The sequence below is a fragment of the Jaculus jaculus genome, chromosome 7 (genome assembly GCF_020740685.1).
Source record: "Jaculus jaculus isolate mJacJac1 chromosome 7, mJacJac1.mat.Y.cur, whole genome shotgun sequence".
NCBI classification, from domain to species: domain Eukaryota; kingdom Metazoa; phylum Chordata; class Mammalia; order Rodentia; family Dipodidae; genus Jaculus; species Jaculus jaculus.
This window is the reverse complement of record NC_059108.1, coordinates 119,032,356-119,057,933: the sequence shown is the minus strand read 5'-3', so window position 1 is coordinate 119,057,933 and position 25,578 is coordinate 119,032,356. Positions and strand designations below refer to the sequence as shown.

General features: G+C 43.7%; 1 protein-coding gene, 1 non-coding gene and 1 pseudogene across 2 annotated transcripts in view; 1 reads left to right on the top strand and 2 right to left on the bottom strand.

The window, feature by feature from the left end:
• Positions 1-517: 517 nt before the first annotated feature.
• On the bottom strand, positions 518-622 carry LOC123462523. Its single transcript, XR_006638336.1, has one exon. It is a non-coding gene; the product is annotated as a U6 spliceosomal RNA (small nuclear RNA).
• A 2,820-nt stretch (positions 623-3,442) lies between these two features.
• LOC101617647 overlaps positions 3,443-25,578 on the top strand; it is a 44,209-nt gene continuing 22,073 nt past the window's right edge. The window contains exons 1-2 of the mRNA XM_045155583.1: positions 3,443-3,580; positions 19,338-19,594. Of these exons, the coding sequence (XP_045011518.1) occupies positions 3,443-3,580; positions 19,338-19,594 (395 nt within the window). The remainder of the gene's footprint in view (positions 3,581-19,337; positions 19,595-25,578) is intronic.
• On the bottom strand, positions 24,981-25,333 carry LOC101618036 (annotated as a pseudogene).

The following is a 25,578-nucleotide window of genomic DNA, read 5'->3' as shown; positions in this document are numbered from 1 at the left end:
TGGCTTCAAGCCAATGATTTTATTTCATTTCATTTTATTTTATTTGCTATATGTACGTGTGTGTACAGAGACATGCCAGGGCCTTTTGCCATTGTGGAACAACAGATTTTTGTCTCACGTTTTGTGTCTGGCTGTATGAAGGTATCTAGGGAATTGAGACAAATCTTTTCCTTTAAGAACAATAGGTAGAATTGTCGGCTCCCATCTTCTCAGAGTACTTCTCCCAAGGTAAGGTGTGTGCACTGGAGGACAAGCACTGGACCTATTCCAAGAATTTCACAAGAGAAAAGCCTTAAAATAAGATTCGCCAGGCGTGGTGGCACATGCCCTTAATCCCAGCACTCAGGAGGCAGAGGCAGGAGGATCACCATGAGTTCAAGGCCACCCTGAGACTACAGAGTGAATTCCAGGTCAGCCAAGGGTAGAGTGAGACCCTACCTCGAAAAACCAGAATAAATAAATTCATTAATTAAATTAAATAAGATACCCGTGCATGCTAGAGGATCCACTTTTTTTTTTTAATATGGAACGCTTCACGAGTTTGCGTGTCATCCTTGTGCAGGGGCCATGCTAATCTCTATCGTTCCAGTTTTTTAGTATATATGCTGCCGAAGCTTAGCACAAGGATCCACTTTTGGTAGGATCGCTTCTTGAGATTTTCTTTTTTTAAGTGTACTGATGCTTGGGGATGTCTCCCATCACTTTAAGAGGCCTCTTTCCCTTCCTTGGACCTCTATGATGCGTCCACTTAGCAGCAGCTTCTGTGAGGTGCAAACATTCTTTTGGCAGATTACTCAGAAAGCTCCCTCATTACGTGTCTTCCGGGAATTGATCTTGGATTTAGGAGTTTCTTTTGTTCTTGATATGGTAAAGATTATGCTTTTTACTTTCCACTAAATTAAGTAGAGCAGGCTCTATCTTACAAGTGTGTAAAAAGTACGATAGGTGGATTGTCAAGGCCAGCCTAGTCTACGTAGCAAGTTTAGAACAGTCTGGCCTATAGAGTGAGACCCTGTCTCAAAACAAAACATACAATAGTCATGTATAAACCTAGAATTACAGAATTATCATGTCACATTGCTATATTTTATTCATACTTACTTTAGTCATTTAGTTCATTTTTATTATTCTTCTAAGATTGGGAGAACAGTATTAACATCTGTATAAGTTAAATTTATGTTAAGGTTTTTCCTGTTGATGACTTTAGTTATTCAATATATTTTTAATTTTAAAAAATTTTATTTGTTGAAGCAGGGCATGGTGGCACAAGCCTTTAATCCCAGCACTGGGAAGGCAGAGGTAGGTGGATCACCATGAGTTCGAGGCCGCCCTGAGACTACATAATGAGTTCCAGGTCAGCCTGGGCTAGAGTGAGACCCTATCTCAAACCCCCCCCCCAATTTTATTTGTTAAGCTGGAGAGATGTCTTAGTGGTTAAGGTGCTTGCCTGCCAAGCCTAAAGACTCATGTTCGAATCTCCAGGTCCCATGGGAGCCAGATGCACAATTACACAAGCCTACAAGGTTGCACATGGGCACAAGGGGGCGCACATGTCTGGAGTTCAATTGCAGTGGCTGGTGGCCCTGGCACACCCACTCTCTTCCTCTCTCTCTCTCTCTCTCTCTCTCTCTCTCTCTCTTTCTCTCTCTCTCTCTCACACACACACACACACACACTTAATCTCTCGCTCTCTTACTCTCAAATTAAAAAAAAAAAAAAGATAGTCTAACCAGGCATGGTGGTGCATGCCTTTAATCCCAGCACTTGGGAGGCAGAGTTAGGTGGATTACCATGAGTTTGAGGCCACCCTGAGACTACATAGTGAATTCCAGGCCAGCCTGGGCTAGAGCAAGACCCTACCTCAAAAACCAAAGCCAGGCATGGTGGTACACACCTTTAATCCCAGCACTCAGGAGGCAGAGGTAGGAGGATCACCATGAGTTCAAGGTCACCTGAGACTACATAGTGAATTCCAGGTCAGCCTGGGCTAGAGTGAGACCCTACCTCAAAAAACAAAAAAGGCAGTCTGTTGTGCTTAACTAAAATATTTATGTGTCTGTGTGTATATGGGTGCCTGGGCCACAGTGCACACGTGGAGGTCAGAAGTCACCTTCAGGGTGCTTGTGCTCCGCCTTCTTTGAGACAGGGTCTCTTGTCCCCACAAGCCAACTGCCAGACTGCAGATGAACATTGATGAGCTTTAGATTCTACGGGCACAGTGGGACCACAGTTGCATGTATTATTTTTCAGTTGGCTTTACACAGTTGCTGGGAATTGAACCCAGGCTGGCAGGCTCTGCAAGCAAGTGTCTTTAATCCACTGAGCCATTTCCCCACCTCTCTGTCTCTCTCTTTCTTTTTCTCTCTCTGGTTTTTATTTATTTTTTTATTTTTAGAGGTAGGGTCTCACTTTAGTCCAGGCTGACCTGGAACTCACTATGCAGTTTCAGGGTGGCCTTGAACTCACAGCAATCCACCTACCTCTGCCTCCTGAGTGCTGGGATTAAAGGTGTGTGTCACCACGCCTGACTAAACATATATATATATTTGTTGTTGTTTTTCCAGGTAGGTCCTCACTCTAGCCCAGGCTGACCTTGAACTCACAGCAATCCTCTTACCTCTGCCTCCTGAGTGCTAGGATTAAAGGGATGCACCACCATGCCCAGCTTCAGTCTATATGTATATATATATGGCCTAGTATAGAATGATCAGGATAATACAGAAAAAAAAAAATGCTGCCATTAAGTACCTTTAATGAAAGCTTTACACAATGCAATACTGAATGAGATAATCATCAAGAATATAAATTAAGCAGGGCATGCTGGCACAAGCCTTTAATCCCAGCACTTGGGAGGCAGAGGTAGGAAGATTGCTCTGAATTCAAGGCCAGTCTGAGACTACATAGTAAATTCCAGGTCACCCTGGACTAGAGTGAGAACCAACTTTGAAAAACCAGTGTGTGTGTGTGTGTGTGTGTGTGTGTGTGTGTGTGTGTGTGTGTGTATATATATATATATATATATGTATATATATACACATACATATATATATATAGTATAATATTTTATATATTATTATATAAATTAATATTATATACATTTTACTTGTGGCCATCCTCCTGCCTCTGTATCCCTAGTATATATAATATATATATATTACACATATACACATATATAAAACATACTTCAAGCACTTAAGAGCTAAACCATGTTTTGATATCTTTAGGAACCAGATTGACCTAGTCTCCAAGCAACAGGTTTAGCAGACAGATCCTTCTAAGGTTTAGCTAAGCACTGAGATTCTCTTGAGGAACCTTCTTGGAAGACTTTGCTGTTGGCACTGGACAGAGCTCCACATCTGTTCCTGAGTGCTGCAGGAAGCTCCTCTTGAAAGGCCGTGGCTCACCAGTGCTCCATGCGTTTCCTGCTTCTCGAGTTTCCAGCATGGCAAGCCGCCTCCAGTCTTTAAACCACTCGGATCCCGGAAGGCTGGCTAATGGCCCAAATACAGGGCCCCGCAAGGCTAAACCATCAGAGGCCAGGCATCTGTCACATCTATCGCCCTGGAAAAATTGCCCAGTGGTAAGTGCTACCCTGGTATTTGCCCCCACTCTCAGAAGGAAATCAACATGGTTTGGTGGTCCGTTGAGAACTAGACTAAGAAAGGGAAGGTTTACATTGCCCTTGCTAGCGTTCTTCCCATTTCTTTGCTATGGAATGCTAGCCATCATACCCATACTCAGTTTCTTTAGTAGGAAAGAAAATACTTACATTTAAAGTAAATACTGCTGGGTGTGGTGGCACACACCTGTAATCCCAGCACTTGGGGGCAGAAGTAGAAGGATTGCCATGAGTTCAACGCCACCCTGAGGCTACAAAGTGAGTTCTAGGTCAGCCTGGGCTAGATCAAGATTCTACCCCCCCCCAAAAAAAAAACAAAAACAAACAAACAAAAAAATCCCAAGAAAACCTAAACTAAAAAAAAGTAATTACTGGGCTGGAGAGATGGCTTAGCCATTAAGCGCTTGCCTGTAAAGCCTAAGGATCCCAGTTCAAGGCTTGATTCCCCAGAACCCATGTTAGCCAGATGCACAAGGGGCGCACGCATCTGGAGTTCATTTGCAGTGGTTGGAGGCCCTGGCACACCCATTCTCTCTCTCTTTCTCTCTCTGTCTGTTGCTCTCAAATAAATAAGTAAAAATTAAAAATAATTTTAAAGTAAATACTATGAATAATGAATAAAAGTATGTTATATACATGTATGAAAATGTCATTCTGAACCTCACTATTCTGTACTCTAAAAAAAGTTTCAAGTAAATGATACAAAAGAACATTGGGGGCTAGAGAGATGGCTTAGCGGTTAAGCGCTTGCCTGTGAAGCCTAAGGACTCCGGTTCGAGGCTCAGTTCTCCAGGTCCCACGTTAGCCAGATGCACAAGGGGGCGCACGCGTCTGGAGTTCGTTTGCAGAGGCTGGAAGCCCTGGCGCGCCCATTGTCTCTCTCTCCCTCTATCTGTCTTTCTCTCTGTGTCTGTAGCTCTCAAATAAATAAATAAATAAATAAATAATTTTTTTTTTTAAAAAAAAGAACATTGGTCTTTGATCTTTAGTAAATGAACTACTTTCAAGTATATAATGCTGAATATTTCCAGGAAATAAAAGAAAAAATTGGGGGGCTGGGAAGATGGCGCAGCAGTTAAAAGTACTTGCTTGCCAAGACTGCCAGCTCAGGTCTAATTCCCCAGCACCAGCACCCATGTAAAGCCAAATGCACGAAGTGGTACATACATGTGGAGCTCACTTGCAACAGCAAGAAGCCCTGGTGCCCCCATCTTCTCACCCTCTCTCTGCTTGCAAGAAAAAGTATCAAAAATTACTTTGACATTTTGCATCTGCAAAATGACTAGAACTATAGAAAGCATTTATACATTATAAAATTATAAAATGAATGATAATAAAATAATTGCAATGTCACTTTAATTAATCTTCAATAACTGTGAACTTAATTTTAATTTAATTATAACACATAACTTGAATTTACAACAGGGATTTAGAAATAACACACTGCCAAGCATGGTGGTATGTACTTACTATCCCAGCTGTTTGGGAGGTTGGGTCAGCAGAAGGGTCACTTGAGCTCATGAGTTCATGGCTGTATTTTGAATGTAGTGAGATCTTGTCACCACAGGAGAAAGATTCAGCAAGTGGTAAAATGATTGCTTAACAGTGTGTGAGGTCCTGGGTTCAATCTCTGGCACTAAAATTTAATTTGTGACTCAGTTCTTTTGTCTAGTGAAATCTGTTTTGATGTATGAACAATTTTATATAATTTTCATTACTTTGTAATATTCCACTGACATGTTATGTAACCATTAAATTCCTATTTGACTTGTTGGTTGTTGTATGAGTCAGGATCCTGTACAGGAACAGAACGGACAGAATGAATATATATTTGTAGTAGTTTGAATGGACATCCCCCAAAAGATTCAGGAGTTTTATTCAAGCTTATAACTTGACGTCACTGTGGGTGGATGCTAAGGTCCAGCCCTAAGGTGTGTTTGGGGGTGCATCTGAATTCCAGCCCGAGGTATGCAGAGTGCTTGAGCTCTACCTGGAGCTAGGACTGTGCTTGCTAATGGTAGTATTTCTCTCTGTGGACCTGTGAAAGGGGGCCAACTTCTTTTGCCATTACAAAACTTCCCCTGGATCTGTAAGCTTCAATAAAGTCCTTCCTCCCATAACTTGTGCCTGGTTTGGAAGTTCATCCCAGCAAAGTTGGAGCTGCCTGCAACAGTATTGTACAGGGATTTTATTAGATTGGCCTACACAGTACAGGCTGGCCCACCTGTGATGGCTGTCTGCAAGCTGTAGAGGCAGAGGACCTGGTGGTTGTTGAGTCCGTGAGACTGGATGCCTCAGTAGTTCTAATCTGACACTGAAGACCCAGAGGATCACTTGAGAGCTGCTGGTCTTCAGTCCATGCTGGAAAGCTGAGGAAGCTGGGTTCTGATGTTCACAAAGGATGGCAGTGGCAGGGCACATGTGCCTACAAGCAGGCAGCAAGGGCAGCCAGGCAAAGGCACCACCTTCTCCTGCAAGGTCTTATGCATAGGCTTCCACTGGAAGACCGTCCTCCTTCAGTTAATCCTTCCTGGAAACACCCTTAGATTTGCCCAGAAGGTGTCAAGTTGACAACAGAAATTAACCATCACAGTTGTTTCCAACTTTTTGCTTTAAAAAAAAAAAAAAAATAGAGGGCTGGAGAGATGACTTATCAGTTAAGGTACTTGCCTGCAAAGCCAAAGGACCCAGGTTGGATTCCCCAGTACCCATGTAAAGCCAGATGCCTAAGGTAGTGCATGTGTCTGGAGTTCATTTGCAATGGCTAGAGGCCCTGGTGCACCCATTCTCTCTTTCTCTCTCTCCCTCCCTCTCTCTCGCAATTAAATAAATAAACAAAATATTTTTTAAAAAAATAAAGGTCGGGCCGGGCATGGTAACACAGCCCTTGAATCCCTTGAATCAGCACTCAGTAGGCAGAGGTAAGAAGGTCACCCAGAGTTCGAGACCACCCTGAGACTACATAATGAATTCCAGTCATCCTGAGCTAGAGTGAGACCCTACCTTCAAAAAAATAAATGAATAAAATAAAGGCTGGATGTGGTGGTGCACGCCGTTAATCCCAGCACTTGAGAGGCAGAGGTAGGAGGATCACCGTGAGTTCAAGGCCATCCTGAGACTACATAGTGAATATATATATATATATATATATATATATATATATATATATTTTTTTTTTTTTTTTTTAATTTGAGAGAGAAAGAAGCAGATAGAGAAAGAGAATGGGCATGTCCAGGCCCCTAACCACTGCAAATGAACTCCAGATCCATGTGCCACCTCATGCATCTGGCTTACATGGGTACCAGGGAATTGAATCTGGGTCCTTAGGCTTCACAGGCAAGCACCTTAACTGCTAAGGCATCTTTCCAGCCCTATCCTAAACTTTAAAAAAAAAAATTATTTATTTATTTGAGAAAGAGAGAGGCAGAAACTAGAAAGTGGAGAAACATCCCTTGTTCCTGGCTTGGAAGAATCAATATCGTGAAAATGGCAATCTTACCTAAAGCAATCTACACATTTAATGCAATCCCTATCAGGCTGACCTGGGATTCACTACGTAAGTCTCAGGCTGGCTTCAAACTCACAGCGATCCTCCTACCTCTGCCTCCCGAGTGCTGGGATGAAAGGTGTGAGCCACCACGCCCAGCTACAAATTTTCTAAATTTGATAAAAGTCATCAAGCCAGGAATGGTAGCACATGCATCTATTCACTTATGAACATGTGTAACATACGCTTCACTGATCTGCAACTGCTCCTACCTGACTGACTTCTATTCAACTAAATTCCAGCGCTTGGGAGGTTGAGTCAGAAGGATGTGGAGTTGAAGGTCAGCCCGGCCTATCTAGTGGGACCCTATTACAAAAAAAGAAACCAAAAAATAGTGATCATTGTATAATTTGTTGGTGTTAAAATTATTTCAAAAAAGAAAGTTTAGTGATTTCAACAGAATACCTAAGCTTTGGCATGAGTCATCTTTGCCTTTTCCAACAACCTATTATTTAATCCCACAGGAGCACAATTGTCTCTATAAGGTAGTATTTCTCTTTACTGCATTCATTAGCAATTTTGTTAAAATTGACTTTATCTCTTTTGTGAGACATACAAAGATAATTATCATGTGTTTCTGTCCAATAATAGAAAGGCAGGTGCAAGAGACTATATTTGGGTAAGGCCAGATATGGAGATACAGGAAGAATAAGTATTAGTCTATTCAGTTGGTGATTGTGTGGTCTAGTTTAGGCAGTAGGAAACTGAGCTAAAACTCTTGAATAGTCCTGAATGGGCTGCACTATTAATGAGTTTTTAAAAAGTTTTTTTTTTCTCTCTCTCTCTCACACACACATACACCTATTTTTTATTGGTTTTTGAGGTAGGGTCTCACTCTAGCCTAGGCTGACCTGGAACTTACTCTGTAGTCCAGGCTGGCCTTGAACTCACAGCAATCCTTCTACCTCTGTCTCCCAACTTCTGTAATTAAAGGCTTGTGCCACCATATACCTGGCTGTGCAATCTTTTGTTTTGATTTTTCAGGGTAGGGTCTCACTTTAGCCTAGGCTGGCCTGGAGTTCACTATGTAGTCCCAGGCTGATCTTAAACTCATGGCAATCCTTCTGCCTCTGCCTTCCAAGTGCTGGGATTAAAGACATGCACCACCATGCCTGGCTCTTAGTTTTGTTTTTTTTTTTTTTTTTTTTTTAAAGGAGAAGATTTTCTTCTTTTTTAAAAAATTTATTTGACAGAGAAAGAGGGAAAGAGAGACTGGGCGTGCCAGGGCTTCCAGCCACTACAAACGAACTCCAGACACTTGTGCCCCCTTGTGCATCTGGCTAACGTGGGTTCTGGAGAATTGAACCGGGAGCCTCTGGTTTTGCAGGCAAATGGCTTAACCGCCAAGCCATCTCTCCAGCTATTCCTCTTCCTCTTCCTTCTCCTTCTCCTTTTTTTTTTTTTTTTTTTTTTTTTTTTGAGGCAGGATCTAACTCTAGCCCAGGCTGACCTGGAATTCACTATGTAGTCTCATGCTGGCCTTGGACTCACAGCGAGTCTCCTACCTTGGCCTTTGGAGTGCTGGGATTAGAGGCATGTGCCACCACCCCTGGCCAGATTTTCTTTAGCGTTTTATTTATGAAAGAGACAGAGAGAAGGAGAGAAAGAGAGTAAGTATGGGCCAGGACCTCCTGTCTATGCAAATGAACTCCAGATGTATATGTCACTTTGTGTACCTAGCTTTATGTGGGTACTGGGGAATCAAACCCAGGCTGTTAGGTTTTGCAAGCAAGCACCTTTAACTACTGAGCAAGCTCTTTGTACAGTCTTATTGTCCTAAAGTTAAGAAAAATTTAACATACTTTGCAAGTACCTGTTAGTTTTATTTCACAGAATTTTTTTTAGAAAATATGATTGCATATGCAAATTAGACATTGTTCTCACCAGCCAATAGGAATACGAGAAATAGTAGCAACCTGGTAGGTGCAGCCAGCTCTAGAAGGGGCAAAGGGCAGTGATAAAATCTTTTCAGCTAGAAAGCCTACATGAGAACCAGTTGTTACTGCTGTTCAGAATGTTTTACTGTGACAATATAGATTCATTTGCAGTCGTTAAAATAACAGACAACTAACTGGGTGTAGAATAGGAAGCTAAAGCAAATTCAAGGTTAGCCTCTTTCTGTAAGTGAGTTCTGGGATAACCTGGGCTACATAGTGAGACCCTGCCTCAAAAAAATCCAAAAAAACCAGAGCTGGAGCTGGGCATGGTGGTGCACACCTTTAATCTCATCACTAAGTGCCTACTCAGAGGTAGGTGGATTGCCATGAGTTTGAGGCACCCTGAGACTACATAGTGAATTCCAGGTCAGCCTGAGCCAGAGTGAGACCCTACCTCAAACAACAACAACAACAACAAAAAAAAAGAGCTGGCAAGATTGCTCAGTGTTTAAGGCACTTGTCTGCAAAGCCTCGTGACCCAGGTTTGATTCCCTAGTACCTATATAAAGCCAGATGCACAAAGTGGTGCATACATCTGGAGTTCGTTTGTAGCAGCTAGAGGCCCTGACATACCCATTCTCATACTCTGTCTTTCTCCTCTTTCCTTGAAAATAATATTTTTTGTTTTGTTTTTGTTTTTTGTTTTTCAAGGTAGGGACTCACTCTGGTCCAGGCTGACCTGGAATTAACTATGTACTCTCAGGGTGGCCTCGAACTCTCGGCGGTCCTCCTACCTCTGCCTCCTGAGTGCTGGGGTTAAATGCGTGCACCACCACGTCTGGCTCGCAAATAAAATTTTTTAAAAAGTTAAAAAAACAAACAAACAGACAAACTGGAGAAGCAATCTCTTTTCGCTGTGCCATGTTGCTTGCGCTGGTAACATTTTATAGAACTAGTGTGATGTAACTATTTGCTTATAGACTTTGCTACAATCTCCCAGTCCTATTCATATTTCCTCACTCTTAGTTACAGTCATTTGTGTGTTAAGTGCCACTACCTGGTTTATGTTATGCTAAGGATCAACTGAAGGCCTCATGCATGCCAGGCAATCACTCTACCAACCAAGCTACATCCCAACTCAATACACCAAATGGTTCTCACACCACAATACTCATTGTTGCTCCCTACTTCTTCCCACCTCCAGCCCTGTGCAACCATACATATCTCCTTATTTCCAAAATGTTGCTATGAGCCTGACGTGGCAGCCCGCACCTTTAATCATAGCACTTGGGAGGCAGAGGTAAGAGTGAGGAAATACAGTGTGTTCCAGGTCAGCATGGGCTCGAGTGAAACCCTAACCTTGAAATATATAAACAAAAAACCTGTTGCTATGTAGCTTAAAGTTACAGGAGGCTGTGCTATATAAAGAACTTGGACATTGGCAGATTTTGCTGTCTGTGGGAGCATGGAACCATTTTCCAGCAGAAACCCAAGGGACAGCTTACTTTAAGTCACCTGTAGATTACCTCTTTTTTTTTTGAGGTTGGGTCTCACTGTAGTCCAGGCTGACCTCACCCTCACAGCGATCCTCCTACCTTGGCCTCCCAAGGGCTGAGTAAAGACGTGCACCTCCACACCCTGCCTACCTCTAGATTACTTAATACACATTACCTAATAGAGCAGTTTTGTTTGTTGTCATGATTTTTTTTTTTCAGTGCTGGTGACTGAATCTAGGCTGTCTTTCATGTGTTACATAAAGGCTCTGTCATTGAGTCATATCCCAGCCATCTCTTTTGTAAGTAAGTACCTTTAACTATTGAGCATTATTTTCTTTCTTTCTTTCCTTCTTTCTTTCTTTCTTTCTTTCTTTTTTTTTTTTTCTGGGTTTTCAAGGTAGGGTCTCACTCTAGCCCAGGCTGACCTGGAATTCACTATGCAGTCTCAGGGTGGTCTCCAACTTGTGTCAATCCTCCTCTGCCTCCTGAGTGCTGGGATGAAAGGTATGCGCCATCATGCCCAGCTTAAAAAAGTGTTTTTAAATCAAATCTTTAATAGGATATTTAAACCATTTTTCTTAAGTAAATTATTTTAGGTCCCGGAATAAAGCACAGTTGGTAGTGCTTGATTAGCTTTGCGCCCGGTTTGAGTATTAGTACTACATAAACTAAGCAGGGCGGTGTGCACCTGTGGTCTGGCCCGGGGAGGCGGAGCCAGGAGGAAGCCTGGTGCTTGCTGGCTAGACAGTCTAACCTAAGCAGTGGGTTCCGGGTTTAGTGAGAGATCTGGTCTCCAAAAGAGGTCGACAGCGTACCTAAAGATTGTACCCAAATCTATCCTTTGTCCTACACACGCATGCGTGCACACCCGCACACCACACCAGCTTCATTTGCATAAAAGGGTAAGAAGAGTGCCGGCAGCCCAGTACTCAGGGTCACCGTGTGTTAGAGGCCAGCCTGGGGCACAGAGTCAGTTCTGGTTAGCCTGGGCTAGAGTAAGACCTTGCCAGGAAGAAAGAAAGAAAGAAAGAGAGAGAGAGAGACAGAGAGAGAGAGAGAGAGAGAGAGAAAGAAAGAAAGAAAGAAAGAAAGAAAGAAAGAAAGAAAGAAAGAAAGAGAAGGAAAGAAAGGAAGGCAGACAGACAGACGGGAGGGAGGGAGGGAAGAAGGAAAGAAAGAACAAAGGAAGAAAAAGGAAAAATATCCAACCCAAGCGTGTAGCACAAATTAAAATTGTTGTTTATTTATATTTATTTATTTATTTTGGCTTTACGAGGTAGGGTCTCACTCTAGCTCAGGCTGACCTGGAATTCACAATGCAGTCTCAGAATGGCCTAGAACTCACGGCAATCCTCCTACCCCTGCCTCCTGAGTGCTGGGATTAAAGGCATGCGCCACCACATCCGGCCTACTTATTATTTTATTTGAGACTGTGCGAGAGAGAAAGAGAGGGAGAGAGGGAATGGGCACACCAGGGTCTCTAGCCACTGCAAGCAAACACCAAATGCATGTACCACCTTGTGCATCTGGATTTTGGTGGGTACTGGGGAATTGAACCCAGGTCATTAGGCCTTACAGGAAAGTGCCTTAACTGCTGAGCCATCTCTCCTGCCCCAAGTTAAACTACTTAAAGGCATTTCACTATCATTGAGTTCCCTTAGCTAATTTTTCATTGCTCAAGAAAGAATTCACTAAATCTTTGGATTTTACTGATAAAGTTTTATACAGTCTCCTTTGGAACCTGGTGCAAGAAGTTAGGGGAAGAAGCCATTAATGAAATAAAATTATATTTAGCTTTAGATGCAGATATAAATACCCACTTTTTTGTTTTGTTTTGCTCAGCCTAGGAATTCACTATCTAGTCTCAAGGTGGCCTCAAACTCTAAGCGATCCTCCTACCTTCCCAGTGCTAGGATAAAAGGCAACATACACATTTTTCAGACAAAGGAAAAAAGCCCATTTACTCTGGATTGGTGAGAGAAGCCCCACCTCACGTGCGCTGGCTTCACTCTCCTGGGTCCCCATTTAGCAAGGCACTCAGAAACACAGCGTGAATATAGTGTGGCCGGCTATTGTGCAGGCGTCGCCAGGCTCTTTCCCACTTCAGCTGGAGATCTCTGCAGACCTCCACTCTGCCACAACAACTCAGCCAAGCCATGGGACGCAGAGGAGAATGGACCTGTCACACTTCATCACTCATTATTCACTCATGCCAGCTCCAAGCCAGTCCCCAGGGGCGGGCAGCTGTTTGCTTTGTGGAACTGAAGTTTAGGTTTTTTTCCCTGCCTGGATTGCTCTCTGCTGCTGCTGCTGTCAAGCCCTCTGCTGTGTCCTCCGGGGCCCAGAGCTCAGTGTATGCCCGTGTAATTTATTGTTCTGTGGCAGCTGGCTTGTGCTGGGCACTGACTTCTCAACCCATGACTACGGAGGAATGACAGCTGACCTCCTCAGAGCTGTTGACTGCTTGACCTTTTGAAATGTTCTGAGTGTTCGCATCTGAACAGTGACTATCCGCATCGAACTTCTGGGGAAACAGCAAGAGAATGAGCACACCAGGGCCTCCAGCCACTGCAAACGAACTCCAGACGCGGGCACCCCCTTGTGCATCTGGCTAACGTGGGTCCTGGGGAGTCGAGCCTCAAACTGGGGTCCTCGGGCTTCACAGGCATGCGCTTAACTGCTAAGCCATCTCTCCAGCCCTTGTTCCTTACTTTTTCATTTACGTCTTTGATTCTTCTCAGAGATGCTAAATGCAGTCATGGTTCCTGTAGGGGAGCGCAGATCTTTATAGCTGGTTTGAATGTAAAACACGACACCCCCCCCACACACACACCCGCCAGGCGCACACGCAGGTGGCACTATTGAGGAGGGTTGTGGAACCTTTAGGAGGAAGAACCTGGCTGGAGGAAGTGTGTCCCTGGGGGCGGGTCCTGAGGTGTTTACAGTCAGTCTCAGGCTCCTGGGTAGTTCTCTCTCAGCTTCCTGGCTGTGCTGCTATGTGACATAAGCTTTCCCTTCTGGCCTTCCATGCCTTCTCTGCCATGATGAAATTTCCTATTAAAACTGTTAGCTGGGGCTGGAGAGATGGCTTAGTGGTTAAGGTGCTTGCCTGCAAAGCTTGAGGACCCATGTTCGACTCTCTAGACCCCATGTTAACCAGACAAAGGTGAGGCAAGCACAAGGGTGTACATGCCCACTAGGTGGCACAAGTGTCCCGAGTTTGATTACAGTGGCTGAGACCCTGGCATGCCAATTCTCTCTCTTTCTCTCTCCCTCTAAAATTAAAAAAACAGCAACAACAAACAAACTAATCTGAAGCCAGATGTGGCGCATGCCTTTAATCCTAGCATTCAACGCAGAGATAGGAGAATCACAATGAGTTTGAAGTCACCCTGAGACTACATAGTGAATTCCAGCAGAAAGTGGGTCTGGGTCTCAAAGGAAGCTGTCTCCTTCTTTTAACATGTTTGCTTTTTTATTTTTATTTTTTGAGATAGGGTCTTGCTGTAGCCCAGGCTGACCTGGAATTCACATGTCTCAGGGTGGCCTCAAACTCACGGTGATCTTCCTACCTCTGCCTCCCGAGTGCTGGGGTTAAAGGTGTGCGCCACCACGCCCAGCTCATGTTTGTTTTTGAAACAAACCTAGGATGCGGGTGGAATTCCTCCAGAGCCATTGTGAATCCACCACCAGTGCTAGTGTGTGTCCCCTTTCCCCAGCCAAAGCAACATGCCGCACGAGGGATAAAATGGCATGTTCCGCGTGACTCTCAGATGGGCGATAGAAGCCAGCTACTGGCCTGGGGAGATGGCTCAGCTTAAGGTTAAAGATACTTGTTTGATTACAAAGCTTGGCTGGTCTGGGGTTTGATTTCCAGTGTCCATGTAAAGTCAGATGTATAAAGTGGTGAAAACATCTGGAGTTCTTTTGCAGTGGCAAGAGCTCTGTGTAGACCCATTCTTCCACTCTCCCTCCTCAAAAATCTATCTATCTATCTATCTATCTATCTATCTATCTATCTATCTATCTATCTGTGGTGGTTTGATTCAGGTGTCCCCCATAAACTTCGGTGTTCTGGATGCTAAGTTCCCAGCCAATGGAGATTTGGGAATTAACGCTTTCTGGAGGCAGTGTAGTGTATTGTTGGGGGCGGGCTTATGGGTGTTATAGCCAGTGTCCCCTTGCCAGTGTTTGGCACACTCTCTTGTTGCTATTGTCCACCTTATGTTGGCCAGGGGGTGATGTCCACCCTCTGCGCATGCCATTGTTTTTCCCTGTTATTGTGGAGATTACCCTCAAGCCTGTAAGCCAAAGTAAACCTCTTTTCCCACAAGCTGCTTTTGGTTGGGTGATTTCTACCAGCAATGCGAACCTGACTGCAACACTATCTCTCCACTATAAACTATGATTGGTTGCAAAGACTCTTAATTCTTCCACAATATCGACCCTGCCTCAATGTACAATTTTACAGAATGCCTAATCATCCATTATAGGCCTTACTGAAATGTGTGTTTTATTTAATGGCAGATTCAAAGATGATGGGTCAAGCAACTATTGAAGACAAATACAAAGAAACAATGACAGACACATTACTTAGTCTGTCCAAACGCAGCGGGAACCATGCCAAGATGTGGCAAGGCTGTTTCAGAGCCCTTTGAAGCCAGACCTGGATGACAAATATAAAAGCAAAAAGGCAGGAAGCCCTTGCTCATGCACTGACCAGAGGAAGCCAGCTTGGGGGCTCTGACCAACTGGGTGGACAGGTCTGCAATGGTCACATTGATCATGAACTGGTGGCTCCTTATCATAGCCATGCTGTCCTGTGAAATAGGATAGATGCTTCAGGAAATAGCCCAGTGTCTGGTGCCACTAAGGATGAACTGTGGCTGTCTTCTGAGTTGGCTATGGTTCCAGACCCTAGCGAGCCTCTCAGGCCTTGGAGGTCTAGGAGTCTTTAGCGACATGTGCCGTGGTTGGCCAGGGGAGGAGCCCTGGAAAGACGCAAGTGGATTTGTTCCAGAATTTAAACATGTGAACTGGTGAAATGTAATACAAAACAAATATTTATCTGGTTTTGTTTGGAAAGAAAAATAGAACAGCTTTCAGCCCTGAGGTCCTGGCCAGATTGGGCGGCTGTAAAATCAATGCCCTTAAACATATCATTTGGAATCAAAAACACTCACTTCACAGCAGCACGTACACACTCAGCTCAGGTGTCACTAGCAGCCCTATTTATTGTTCGAAACAATGTGTCACTGTGTAGCCTAGGCTGGCTTGGAACTTGTTGTATACCTGAGGCTGGCCTTGAACTCTTGATCATCCTGCCTTGTCCTTCCACATGATATATGCCACTACACCCAGCTGCTTAATTTATTTCACTAGTGATTGCATTCCATTCTAACAGTTTTAGTGTAATGATGCTGTAAATTTTTAAAGAGCATCAGGCTATAAAAGTGACTTTCCATGGCCAGGATTGGATTGTAGCTCAGTGTTAGAGCATTTGCCTAGCATGTGGAAAGTTCTGGGTGTAATTCCCAGCACTACAAAAATAAAAATTAAAACAATATTTGTTCCTAGAATATTTTTTTAAACCAACTACAAATTGTAACTTATTTACCATTTTTATTTTCTCTATGATAAGAAGGATGTTATTAATTTAGAAGAATTGCTTGTGAGTCAAGATTTTAAAAAATAGAGTCCAAATTAAGCAGTTGTGGTCATGCACTTGAGACATTGAGGCAAGAGGCTACAGAGAGAAGCCTTGTCTCAACCCCTAAAAGAGTTTCATAGTAAATCTTCTGGATCACTCAAGCACTTTGTCTCAGAAGTATATTCAACTGACTAATTTGTCACTATGTGCATATGTGAAAATATAATGAATCAGTTATTTTGTATAATTAATATGCACTGATAAAAAATTAAAACTAAAGGCCAGGCATGGTGGCACACGCCTTTAATCCCAGCACTTGGGAGACAGAGGTAAGAGGATTGCCAAGAGTTCCAGGCTACCCTGAGACTACATAGTGAATTCCAGGTCTGCCTGGACCAGAGTGAGACCCTACCTTAAAAAAACAAAAATAAATAAAAAATAAGATGGGCGTGGTGGCGCACGCCTTTAACCCCAGCACTCGGGAAGCAGAGGTAGGAGGATCACTGTGAGTTTGAGGCCACCCTGAAACTACTTGGTAAATTCCAGGTCAGCCTGGGCTACAGTGGGTTCTGGGAGTTGAACTAGGGTCCTTTGGCTTTGCAGGCAAATGCTTTAACTGCTAAGCCATCTCTCCAGCCCTTATTTATTTTTATTTTTATTTTTTTATTTTGGTTTTTCGAGGTAGGGTTTCACTCTCCAGCCCAAACTGACCCGGAATTCACTGTGGAGTCTCAGGGTGGCCTTGAACTCACAATGATCCACCTACCTCTGCCTCCCAAGAGCTGCCCAGCTCCTTTTCTATTTACTCGATTTTGAGGCTAAAATAAAATTCATTAACTTACAAATCATGATCTGAACCATCAAGCAGTAATAGGTATGTTCAAAATAATGTTTAAATTGCACAATTTTGACCCATAGGGCCATTGTTGGATTGACCCAGTCTTTTATTGGTATTGGCTATGTGCAACAGGAAAAATAACCATAACAAAAGTCTCTAAAGAAACAATGAACCAATGTGGTGGTTCATGCCCATAATCCCAGCACTTGGGAGGGAGGCAGGAAATCTTCCATAAGCTCAAAGCCAGCCTGAGCTTCATAGTTAGTGTGAAGCCAGCTGGATTGCACAAGACCTTGATCCAAAAGAAACAAAAAAAGACATGAGGGAAGAAGAGAAAAAGATGGCAGCCAGTTTAATGAAACTCAAAGGAAAACTAAGACAGATGGGTAGTCAGTCTGGGATTTGCTGTCGAAATAGAAACGGTGGGCTGGAGAAGATGGCTTAGCGGTTAAGGGTTTGCCCACAAAGCCAAAGGACCCAGGTTCTATGCCCCAGGACCCATGTAAGCCAGATGCACAAAGGGTTGCATGCGTCTGGAGTTCATTTGCAATGGCTAGAGGCCCTGGCGCACCTATTCTCTCTGTGTGTCTGCCTCTCTCTCATTAATAAATAAATAAAGTATATTTTAAATAAAAGAAATAGAAATGGTGCTAAAATCAGCCAGGGTTTGGTTTAGTACAGGAAGGCATGTGTAGACGGAGTGATTAGAAGGTCTGTGTGTGGGAGTTGGGGCCAGCACTGAGTGGCAAGTGCATTCAAGGCACACCACTGAAGGCCTGGGGAGGCTGCCCAAGCAGTGTTCAAGCACTTGCTTGGAAAACTTGCTGGCCCAGGTGTAATTCCGCTACAGTGGAAAGCTAGATACACAAAGTGGTGCATGTGTCTGGAGTCTGCTGACAGTGGCAAGAGGCCCCGGTGTGCCCATACACACTCACTCTCTCATAAACAAAAATATTTTTAAGCATTTTTATTATTTATTTGCAAGGGGCGGGGAGAGAGTAAGAGAGAGTGACGGAGGGAGGGGAACAGCAAGGTGTCTAACTGCAAACAAAAACAACTCCAAAATTCCGGATGCAAATGAAACTGCATTTGGCCTTATGTGGCTACTGGAGAACTGAACCCAAGGCCATCAGCCTTTGTAAGCAAGTGACCTTAGCCACTGAGCCATTTCTCCAACCCAATAAAAATATCTTCTAAGCTGGGCGTGGTGGTGCACGCCTTTAATTTCAGCACTTGGGAGGCAGAGGTAAGAGGTTCACCATGAGTTCAAGGCCAGCCTGAAATTGCATAGTGAATTTCAGGTTAGCCTGGACTAGAGTGAAACCCTACCTCCAAAAAGAAATGAAACAACAACAAAAAATATCTTTTAGGGCTGGAGAGTTGGCTTAGCGGTTAAGCGCTTGCCTGTGAAGCCTAAGGACCCCGGTTCGAGGCTTGGTTCCCCAGGTCCCACGTTAGCCAGATGCACAAGGGGGCGCACGCGTCTGGAGTTTGTTTGCAGAGGCTGGAAGCCCTGGCGCGCCCATTCTCTCTCTCTCCCTCTATCTGTCTTTCTCTCTGTGTCTGTTGCTCTCAAATAAATAAATAAATAAAAATTATAAAAAAAAAATATCTTTTAGCCGGCCGTGGTGGAGCATGCCTTTAATCCCAGCACTCAGGAGGCAGAGGTAGGAGGATCACCGTGAGTTCGAGGCCACCCTGAGAATACAAAGTGAATTCCAGGTCAGCCTGGGCTACAGTGAGACCCTACCTTGAAAAACCAAAAAAAATCTTTTAAAGAAAGACACATCAGGCTGGAGAGATGGCTTAGCGATTAAGGCACTTGCTGGCAAAGCCAAAGGACTCAGGTTTGATTCCTTAGAACCCATGTAAAGCCAGATGCACAAGGTGGTGCATGTATCTGGAACTTGTTTGCAGAGGCTGGAGGTCCTGGTGCACCCATTCTCTCTCTATCTGCTTCTCTCTCTCTCTCTCTAAATGTTTTATTTATTTACTTATTTATTTGAGAGAGGAAAAGAGACAGAGTGAGAGAGAGAGAATTCAATTATGTGGGGAAATCGAACCTGGATCCTTTGACTTTGCAGGCAAGTGCCTTAACCGCTAGGCCATCTCTCCAGTTCTCTTTCTCTTTTAACTAAAAAAAAAAAAAAAAGAAAGACACATCACTGTCGATGAGATCCTGAGGTCAGGAAACTGCTGGGACTAAAACCACTACTGCCTCTTAACTTAAATATCCACAATGATTTAGCGTCATGAATGTTTAAAGCGAGAGTGTAAATTATTTAAGTAACACTGTCCCCTTTTTTTCAGCTAAGAAATCTTCAAAGCAAGCTTTTGCTAAAAGAAACTTCTTTGCAAGACATGAAGAACGAGTTAGAAAGTTACAAAGAAAGCAATGTGCGGCAGTCATTACAGATAATGTCCCTAAGAAATGACATCAAGGACCTTCAGGACCTCACTGCTTCTCTAGTGAGAACAAAGACTTTGAAAAACACCAGTGGTCAGAGTCGTGGGAGAGGCAACTGGGATCTGACTGCTCGAGTTATAGAAATAGAAAACCATCTAAGGTAAGGAAATTTCTGTTTAGTTTTCAAACAAGTCTTTTTTTGTATTTATATTTATTTGTTTGTGAGAGAAGCAGAGAGAGAGAATGGGTGTACCAGGGCCTTCAGCCACTGCAAATGAACTCCAGACGCATGTGCCACCTTGTGCATCTGGCGTATGTGTATCCTGGGGAATTGAACGTAGGTCCTTAGGCTTTGCAGGCAAGAGCCTTAACTGCTAAGCTACCTCCCTAGTCCTCAAACAAGTGGGTCCTGTGGCTTCACAGGCAAGCGCTTAACCACTACGCTATCTCTCCAGCCCCTCAAAACAAGTCTTTTTATCCTGTGCTTATAAGTAGTGTATGAACTCTATAATCCCAATTAATCACAGAATTTAAATCTAATAGAATTTCCTCTTCATTCCTGAGTCAACAATATTACATTAAAAAACATCTTGGAGCTGGGCATGGTGGCGCACGCCTTTAATCCCAGCACTCAGGAGGCAGAGGTAGGAGGATCGCCATGAGCTGGAGGCCACCCTGAGACTCCATAGTGAATTCCAGGTCAGCCTGGGCTAGAATGAGACCCTCCCTCGAAAACCAAATATATAGATATAGATATAGATATAGATATAGATATAGATATAGATATAGATATAGATATAGATATAGATATAGATATCTTGGATGGGGCTGGAGAGATGGCTTAGTTAAGGAGCTTGCCTACAAAGCCAAAGGACCAAAGTTTGATTCCCCAGGACCCACTTAAGCCAGCTGCACAAGGTAGTGCATGCGTCTGAATTGCGTTTGCAGTGGCTGAAGGCCCTGGCGTGCCATTCTCTCTATCTGCCTTTTTCTCTCTCTCTCAAATAATTTTTGTTTAAGGTAGTGTTTCACTCTAGCCCAGGCTGACCTGGAATTCACTCTGTAGTCCAGGCTTGTCTCAAACTCATGGTGATCCTCCTACCTCATTCTTCTGAGTGCTGGGACTAAAGATGTGTGCTGTCATGCCTGGGTTAGTTATTATTATATTATTATTATTATTATTATTATTTTTAGTTTTTCAAGACAGGGTCTCTCTCTAGCCCAGGCTGACCTGGAATTCACTATGGAGTCTCAGGGTGGCCTCGAACTCACGGCAATCCTCCTACCTCTGCTTCCCCAGTACTGGGATTAAAGGCGTGCGCCACCACACCCAGCATTTTTTTTTTTTTTTTTTTTTGAGGGAGAGAGAAAGAGAGAAAGGGAATGGGCATGCCAGGGCCTCCAGCTACTGTAAACAAACTCCAGACACATGTACCACCTTATATAACTGGCTTACATGGGTCCTGGGGAATCAAAAATAGGTTCTTTGGCTTTGCAGGCAAGCACCTTAACTGCTAAGCCATCCCTCCAGCCATTTTTGTTGTTGTTGTTGTTTTGAGGTCGGGTCTCACTCTAACCCAGGCTGGCCTGGAATTCACTATGTAGTCTCAGGGTGGCCTTGAATCATGGCAATCTTCTTAACACTGCCTCCCAAGTGCTAGGATGAAAGGCCACCATGCTCAGCAATACTTTAAAAAAAATTTTTTTTTTAATTTATTTGTAAGCAGAGAGGTACAGAGAGAGCGTGAGTGAGTTCAGGCACACCAGGGCCTCTGGCCTCTGCGCGCGAACTCCAGATCCGTGCACCACTTCGTGCATCTGACTTACGTGGGTCCTGGGGAGCCAAACCCAGGCCGTTAGACCTTGCAGGCAAGGACCTTCACCGCTGAGCAATCTCTCCAGCACCACCCCCAAAAGCAATACTTTTATGACATCCTGTCAAATAAAACCTTACAAAAAAAATTAACTCCTTTTCTAATTCTTTTGCCTTTGTGCTCTTGTTCTATTCTATTTTTCCCTTTCTGAAACCACGTTTTCCTCGTCTCCCATTTGGAAGGTTAATTTCCCTGAGTAGAGGTGGGTTGTCTGTGCTTTGCTTCAGTGCTTGAAGATGTCACTTAGCTATTCTGACATGTATAATTTCTGTTGAAAAGTCAGCCATCAGTCTTACTGTTGTGTCTTTGAAGCTATTGTGCATTTTTCCTGTAGCGGCTTTCTATTCTGGACCGTGACGTACCTTAGTCCTGTTTGGGATATGAAAGACTTATTAAATCTACTAACTCATGTCTTTTATTGAGTTTATAAAATTCTTAGTTGTTGTTTTTTCACATTTCCCTTTTCTGTTTCTTCTCTCCATCTAGAGCCGAAATTAAAGCCAGTTGTGCTGGAGCATGCCTTTAATCCCAGCACTCGGGAGGCAGAGGTAGGAGGATCACTGTGAGTTCGAGGCCACCCTGAGAATACATAGTGAATTCCAGGTCAGCCTCAGCTAGAGTGAGACCCGACCTTGGAAAAAAAAAAAAGAGCTGAAATTGTAAGTTTGTTAGAAGTTTGGAGTGTGTTGCATATGCTGTAATATAATCTTTCTAAATGAAAAAAAAAATAGGAAGTATTTTTCAAGGTATGATCTCAGGTTAGCCCAGGCTAACCTGAAACACCCTGTAGCCTCCAACTCATGCCAATCCTCCTACCTTAGCCTCCCAAATGCTGGGATTAAAGGCATGTGCCACCATGGCCAGTAAATTAAAATTTTAGCTTTAGACAATTCAGTCTGGATATTTTCCTCCCTCCCTCCCTCTCTCAGTATGCACATTCCTCATCATGTGGGTGGAACCTCAGGTGTTGGTTGTCACCTTGTTTGAGACATGGTCTTTCTTGCTTGCCACTGTGAACAAGAGAGTTTCCCATGAGTGTCAGGGTTCTCCTGACTGCCTCCTGTTGTCTGAGGCATGTTGGGATCACAGACATATGGGCTCTGCATTCTGCTTTGTGCAAGCTCTGTAGGTCCAAACTCTGGTCATTAAACTTGTAAAACAAGTATTTTCTTTTTTTTTTTAATTTATTTCTTTCTTTAAATATAGTTTATTTTTGTTTATTTGACAGAGAGAAAGAGGGAAAGAGAGACAGACAGAATGGGCATGCCAGGGCCTCCAGCTGCCTCAACAAACTCCAGACACATGCTCCGCCTTGTGCATCTGGTTTACATGGGTCCTGGGGAATCGAACTTGAGTCCTTTGGCTTTGCAAGCAAGCACCTTAACTGCTAAGCCATCCCTCCAGCTCCATATTTTTTAGTTTTTTGGTTTTTTCGAGGTAGGGTCTCACTCTAGCCCAGGCTGACCTGGAATGGAATTCACTCTGGATTGTTAGGGTGGCCTTGAACTCATGGCGATCCTCCTACCTATGCCTACTGAATGCTGGGACTAAAAGCTGTGCCACCACGCCCAGCTTAGTTTTTTATTTTTTAGAGAGAGAGAAGGAGAGAACTGGCATGCCAGGGCCTCAGCTACTGAAATTGAACTCCAGATGCTTCCACCACCTAGTGGGCGTGTGCAACCTTGTGCTTACCTCACTTTTGCTTGGCTGGCTAATGTGGGATCTGGGGAGTTGAATATGGGTTCTTAGGCTTCATAGGCAATTAAGCCATCTCTCCAGCCCTACAACAAGCATTTTTAACCACTAAATCATCTTCTCCCCAGCCTCCTCTTTTTTTTGAGGCAGGGTTTCACTCTAGCCCAGGCTGATCTGGAATTCACTATGTAGTCTCAGGGTGGCCTTGAACTCACAGAAGTCCTCCTACCTCTGCCTTCCAAGTGCTAGGATTAAAGACGTGCACCACCATACCCAGTATTTAGCCTCCCTATTTTTTCCTTTCTGCTTTATTTTTTTTAACTTTTTATTATTATTGTTTTTTCTTTTTCAAGGTAGGATTTCACTGTAGTCCAGACTGACCTGGAATTCACTATGTAGTCTCAATGTGGCCTCAAACTCACGGTGATCCTCCTGCCTCTGCCTCCCAAGTGCTAGGATTGAAGGTGTGCACCCCCACACCCGGCTATTTTTTTATTTATTTTTATTTTATTGATTTATTGGTTTATTGTTTTTGGTTTTTCGAGACAGGGTCTCACTCTAACCCAGGCTGACCTGGAATTCACTATGTACTCTCAGGTGGCCTCAAACTCATGGCAATCCTCCTATTTCTGCCTTCCAAGTGATGGGATTAAAGGCATGCACCACCATACCCAGCTACCTTTTTAGAAAAACAGTGTCTTGGACTGGAGAGATGGATGTGCCTTTGTTTGCAAAGCTTGGAGGCCTGGGTTTGATTCCCCAGTTCCCATGTAAAGTCAGATGCATAAAGTAGCGCATGCATCTGGAGTTTGCAGTGGCAAGAGGACCTGAAGCACCCGCCCATTCTTCTTCTCTCTCACGTGCTCTCTCTCTCTTTCCCTCTCAAATAAATAAATTAAAAAAAAAGGGCTGGAGAGATGGCTTAGCGGTTAAGCGCTTGCCTGTGAAGCCTAAGGACCCCGGTTCGTGGCTCGGTTCCCCAGGTCCCACGTTAGCCAGATGCACAAGGGGGCGCACCCGTCTGGAGTTTGTTTGCAGAGGCTGGAAGCCCTGGCACGCCCATTCTCTCTCTCTCCCTCTATCGGTCTTTCTCTCTGTGTCTGTCGCTCTCAAATAAATAAATAAATAAAAAATGGACCAAAAAAAAAAAAAAAAACAAGGTCTGGGCTGAAGAGATGGCTTAGAAGTTAAGGTGCTTGCTTGCTTGTAAAGCCTAAGAACCCAGGTTTGATTTTCTAGAAACCCATGTAAAACTAGGTGCACAAAGTGGCACATGCATCTGGAGTTTGTTTGCAGTGGCTAGTGGCCCTGATATGCCCATTCTCTCAAGTCTGATGCTCTCTGTCTCAAATAAATAAATAAAATATATATATATTTAAAAATAGGGTCTTATTTTGTTGCATAGACTGATCTCAAAATCATGATCTTCCTGCCTCAACCTCCCAGGTGGTGGCAAATGCCTAGATGGGTAATTTTTTTCTTTTTCTTTTCTTTCTTTCTTTTTTTCAAGGTACGTTCTCACTCTAGCCCAGGCTAAACTGGAATTCACTATGTAGACTCAGGCTGGCCTCAAACTCATTTCAATCCTTTTACCTCTACCTCCTGAGTGCTGGGATTAAAAGTGTGTACCACCATACCCAATGGTAATTTCTTTTTGTTTGTTTGCTTGTTTGTTTTTGTTTTTCAAGGTAGGGTCTCGCTCTAGCCCAGGCTGACCTGAAATTCACAATGTAGTTTTAGGGTGGCCTCAAACTCACGGTGATCCTCCTACCTCTGCCTCCTGAGTGCTGGGATTAAAGGTGTGCACCACCACCCCCAATGGTAATTTCTTTTAACCTGACATAAATTCAGTGACTTTTTTTATAGGATGCAATTCTTGGATAGAAGAGGGCATAAGAATATGAAAAATAGATTGAAAATATTCCCCAATACCACACAACCAGAAACAAAAACAAGAACCAAATTATTAGCTGCTCACATCGGAACTTTTTTTTTTTTTACATAAATTAACCCATTTATTGCAGGCCAGGGATGTCTCAAATGACAGGGTTCTACTGGTCCTTCAGTTCCTTCAGTCTTCTGATGGCAGACTTGACTGTGACAGCAGAAGTTGTGTTGTAGGTCCAGGCCCTGCCGGCCACCGTTTTCATGCAGGAACCGCAATGCCAGATGCCTACAGCCCGTTGTTTCATCTTGGTTTTGCCACAGAAGGAGCAAGTGTACTTGGCGTGCTGGCTGATCTCAATTTTCTTCACCATTTTCCGGAGAGAGGCCCCATAGCGGGTCCCATACTTACCGACGATGCCGACCTTCTTGGTGCGCTAGGCCATGTCGCCTTGAGCTGGGCCGACCACAGAGAGGAGACATCGGAACTTTTGTGTATCTCATGACCAAGCATGATTTTTGACGTATCTATTCTCTATTCTTGTAATTCCTTTCTTGCTTATAGAATCCCCGCTGAGGAACACATTTAGGTATTTTTAAATAGGACTATTTTTTTCTATATGGAACCTGTGATCATCATACCAGGACCACACTGGCATGAATGTTCATATCCAAATGTCACCTTGACAAA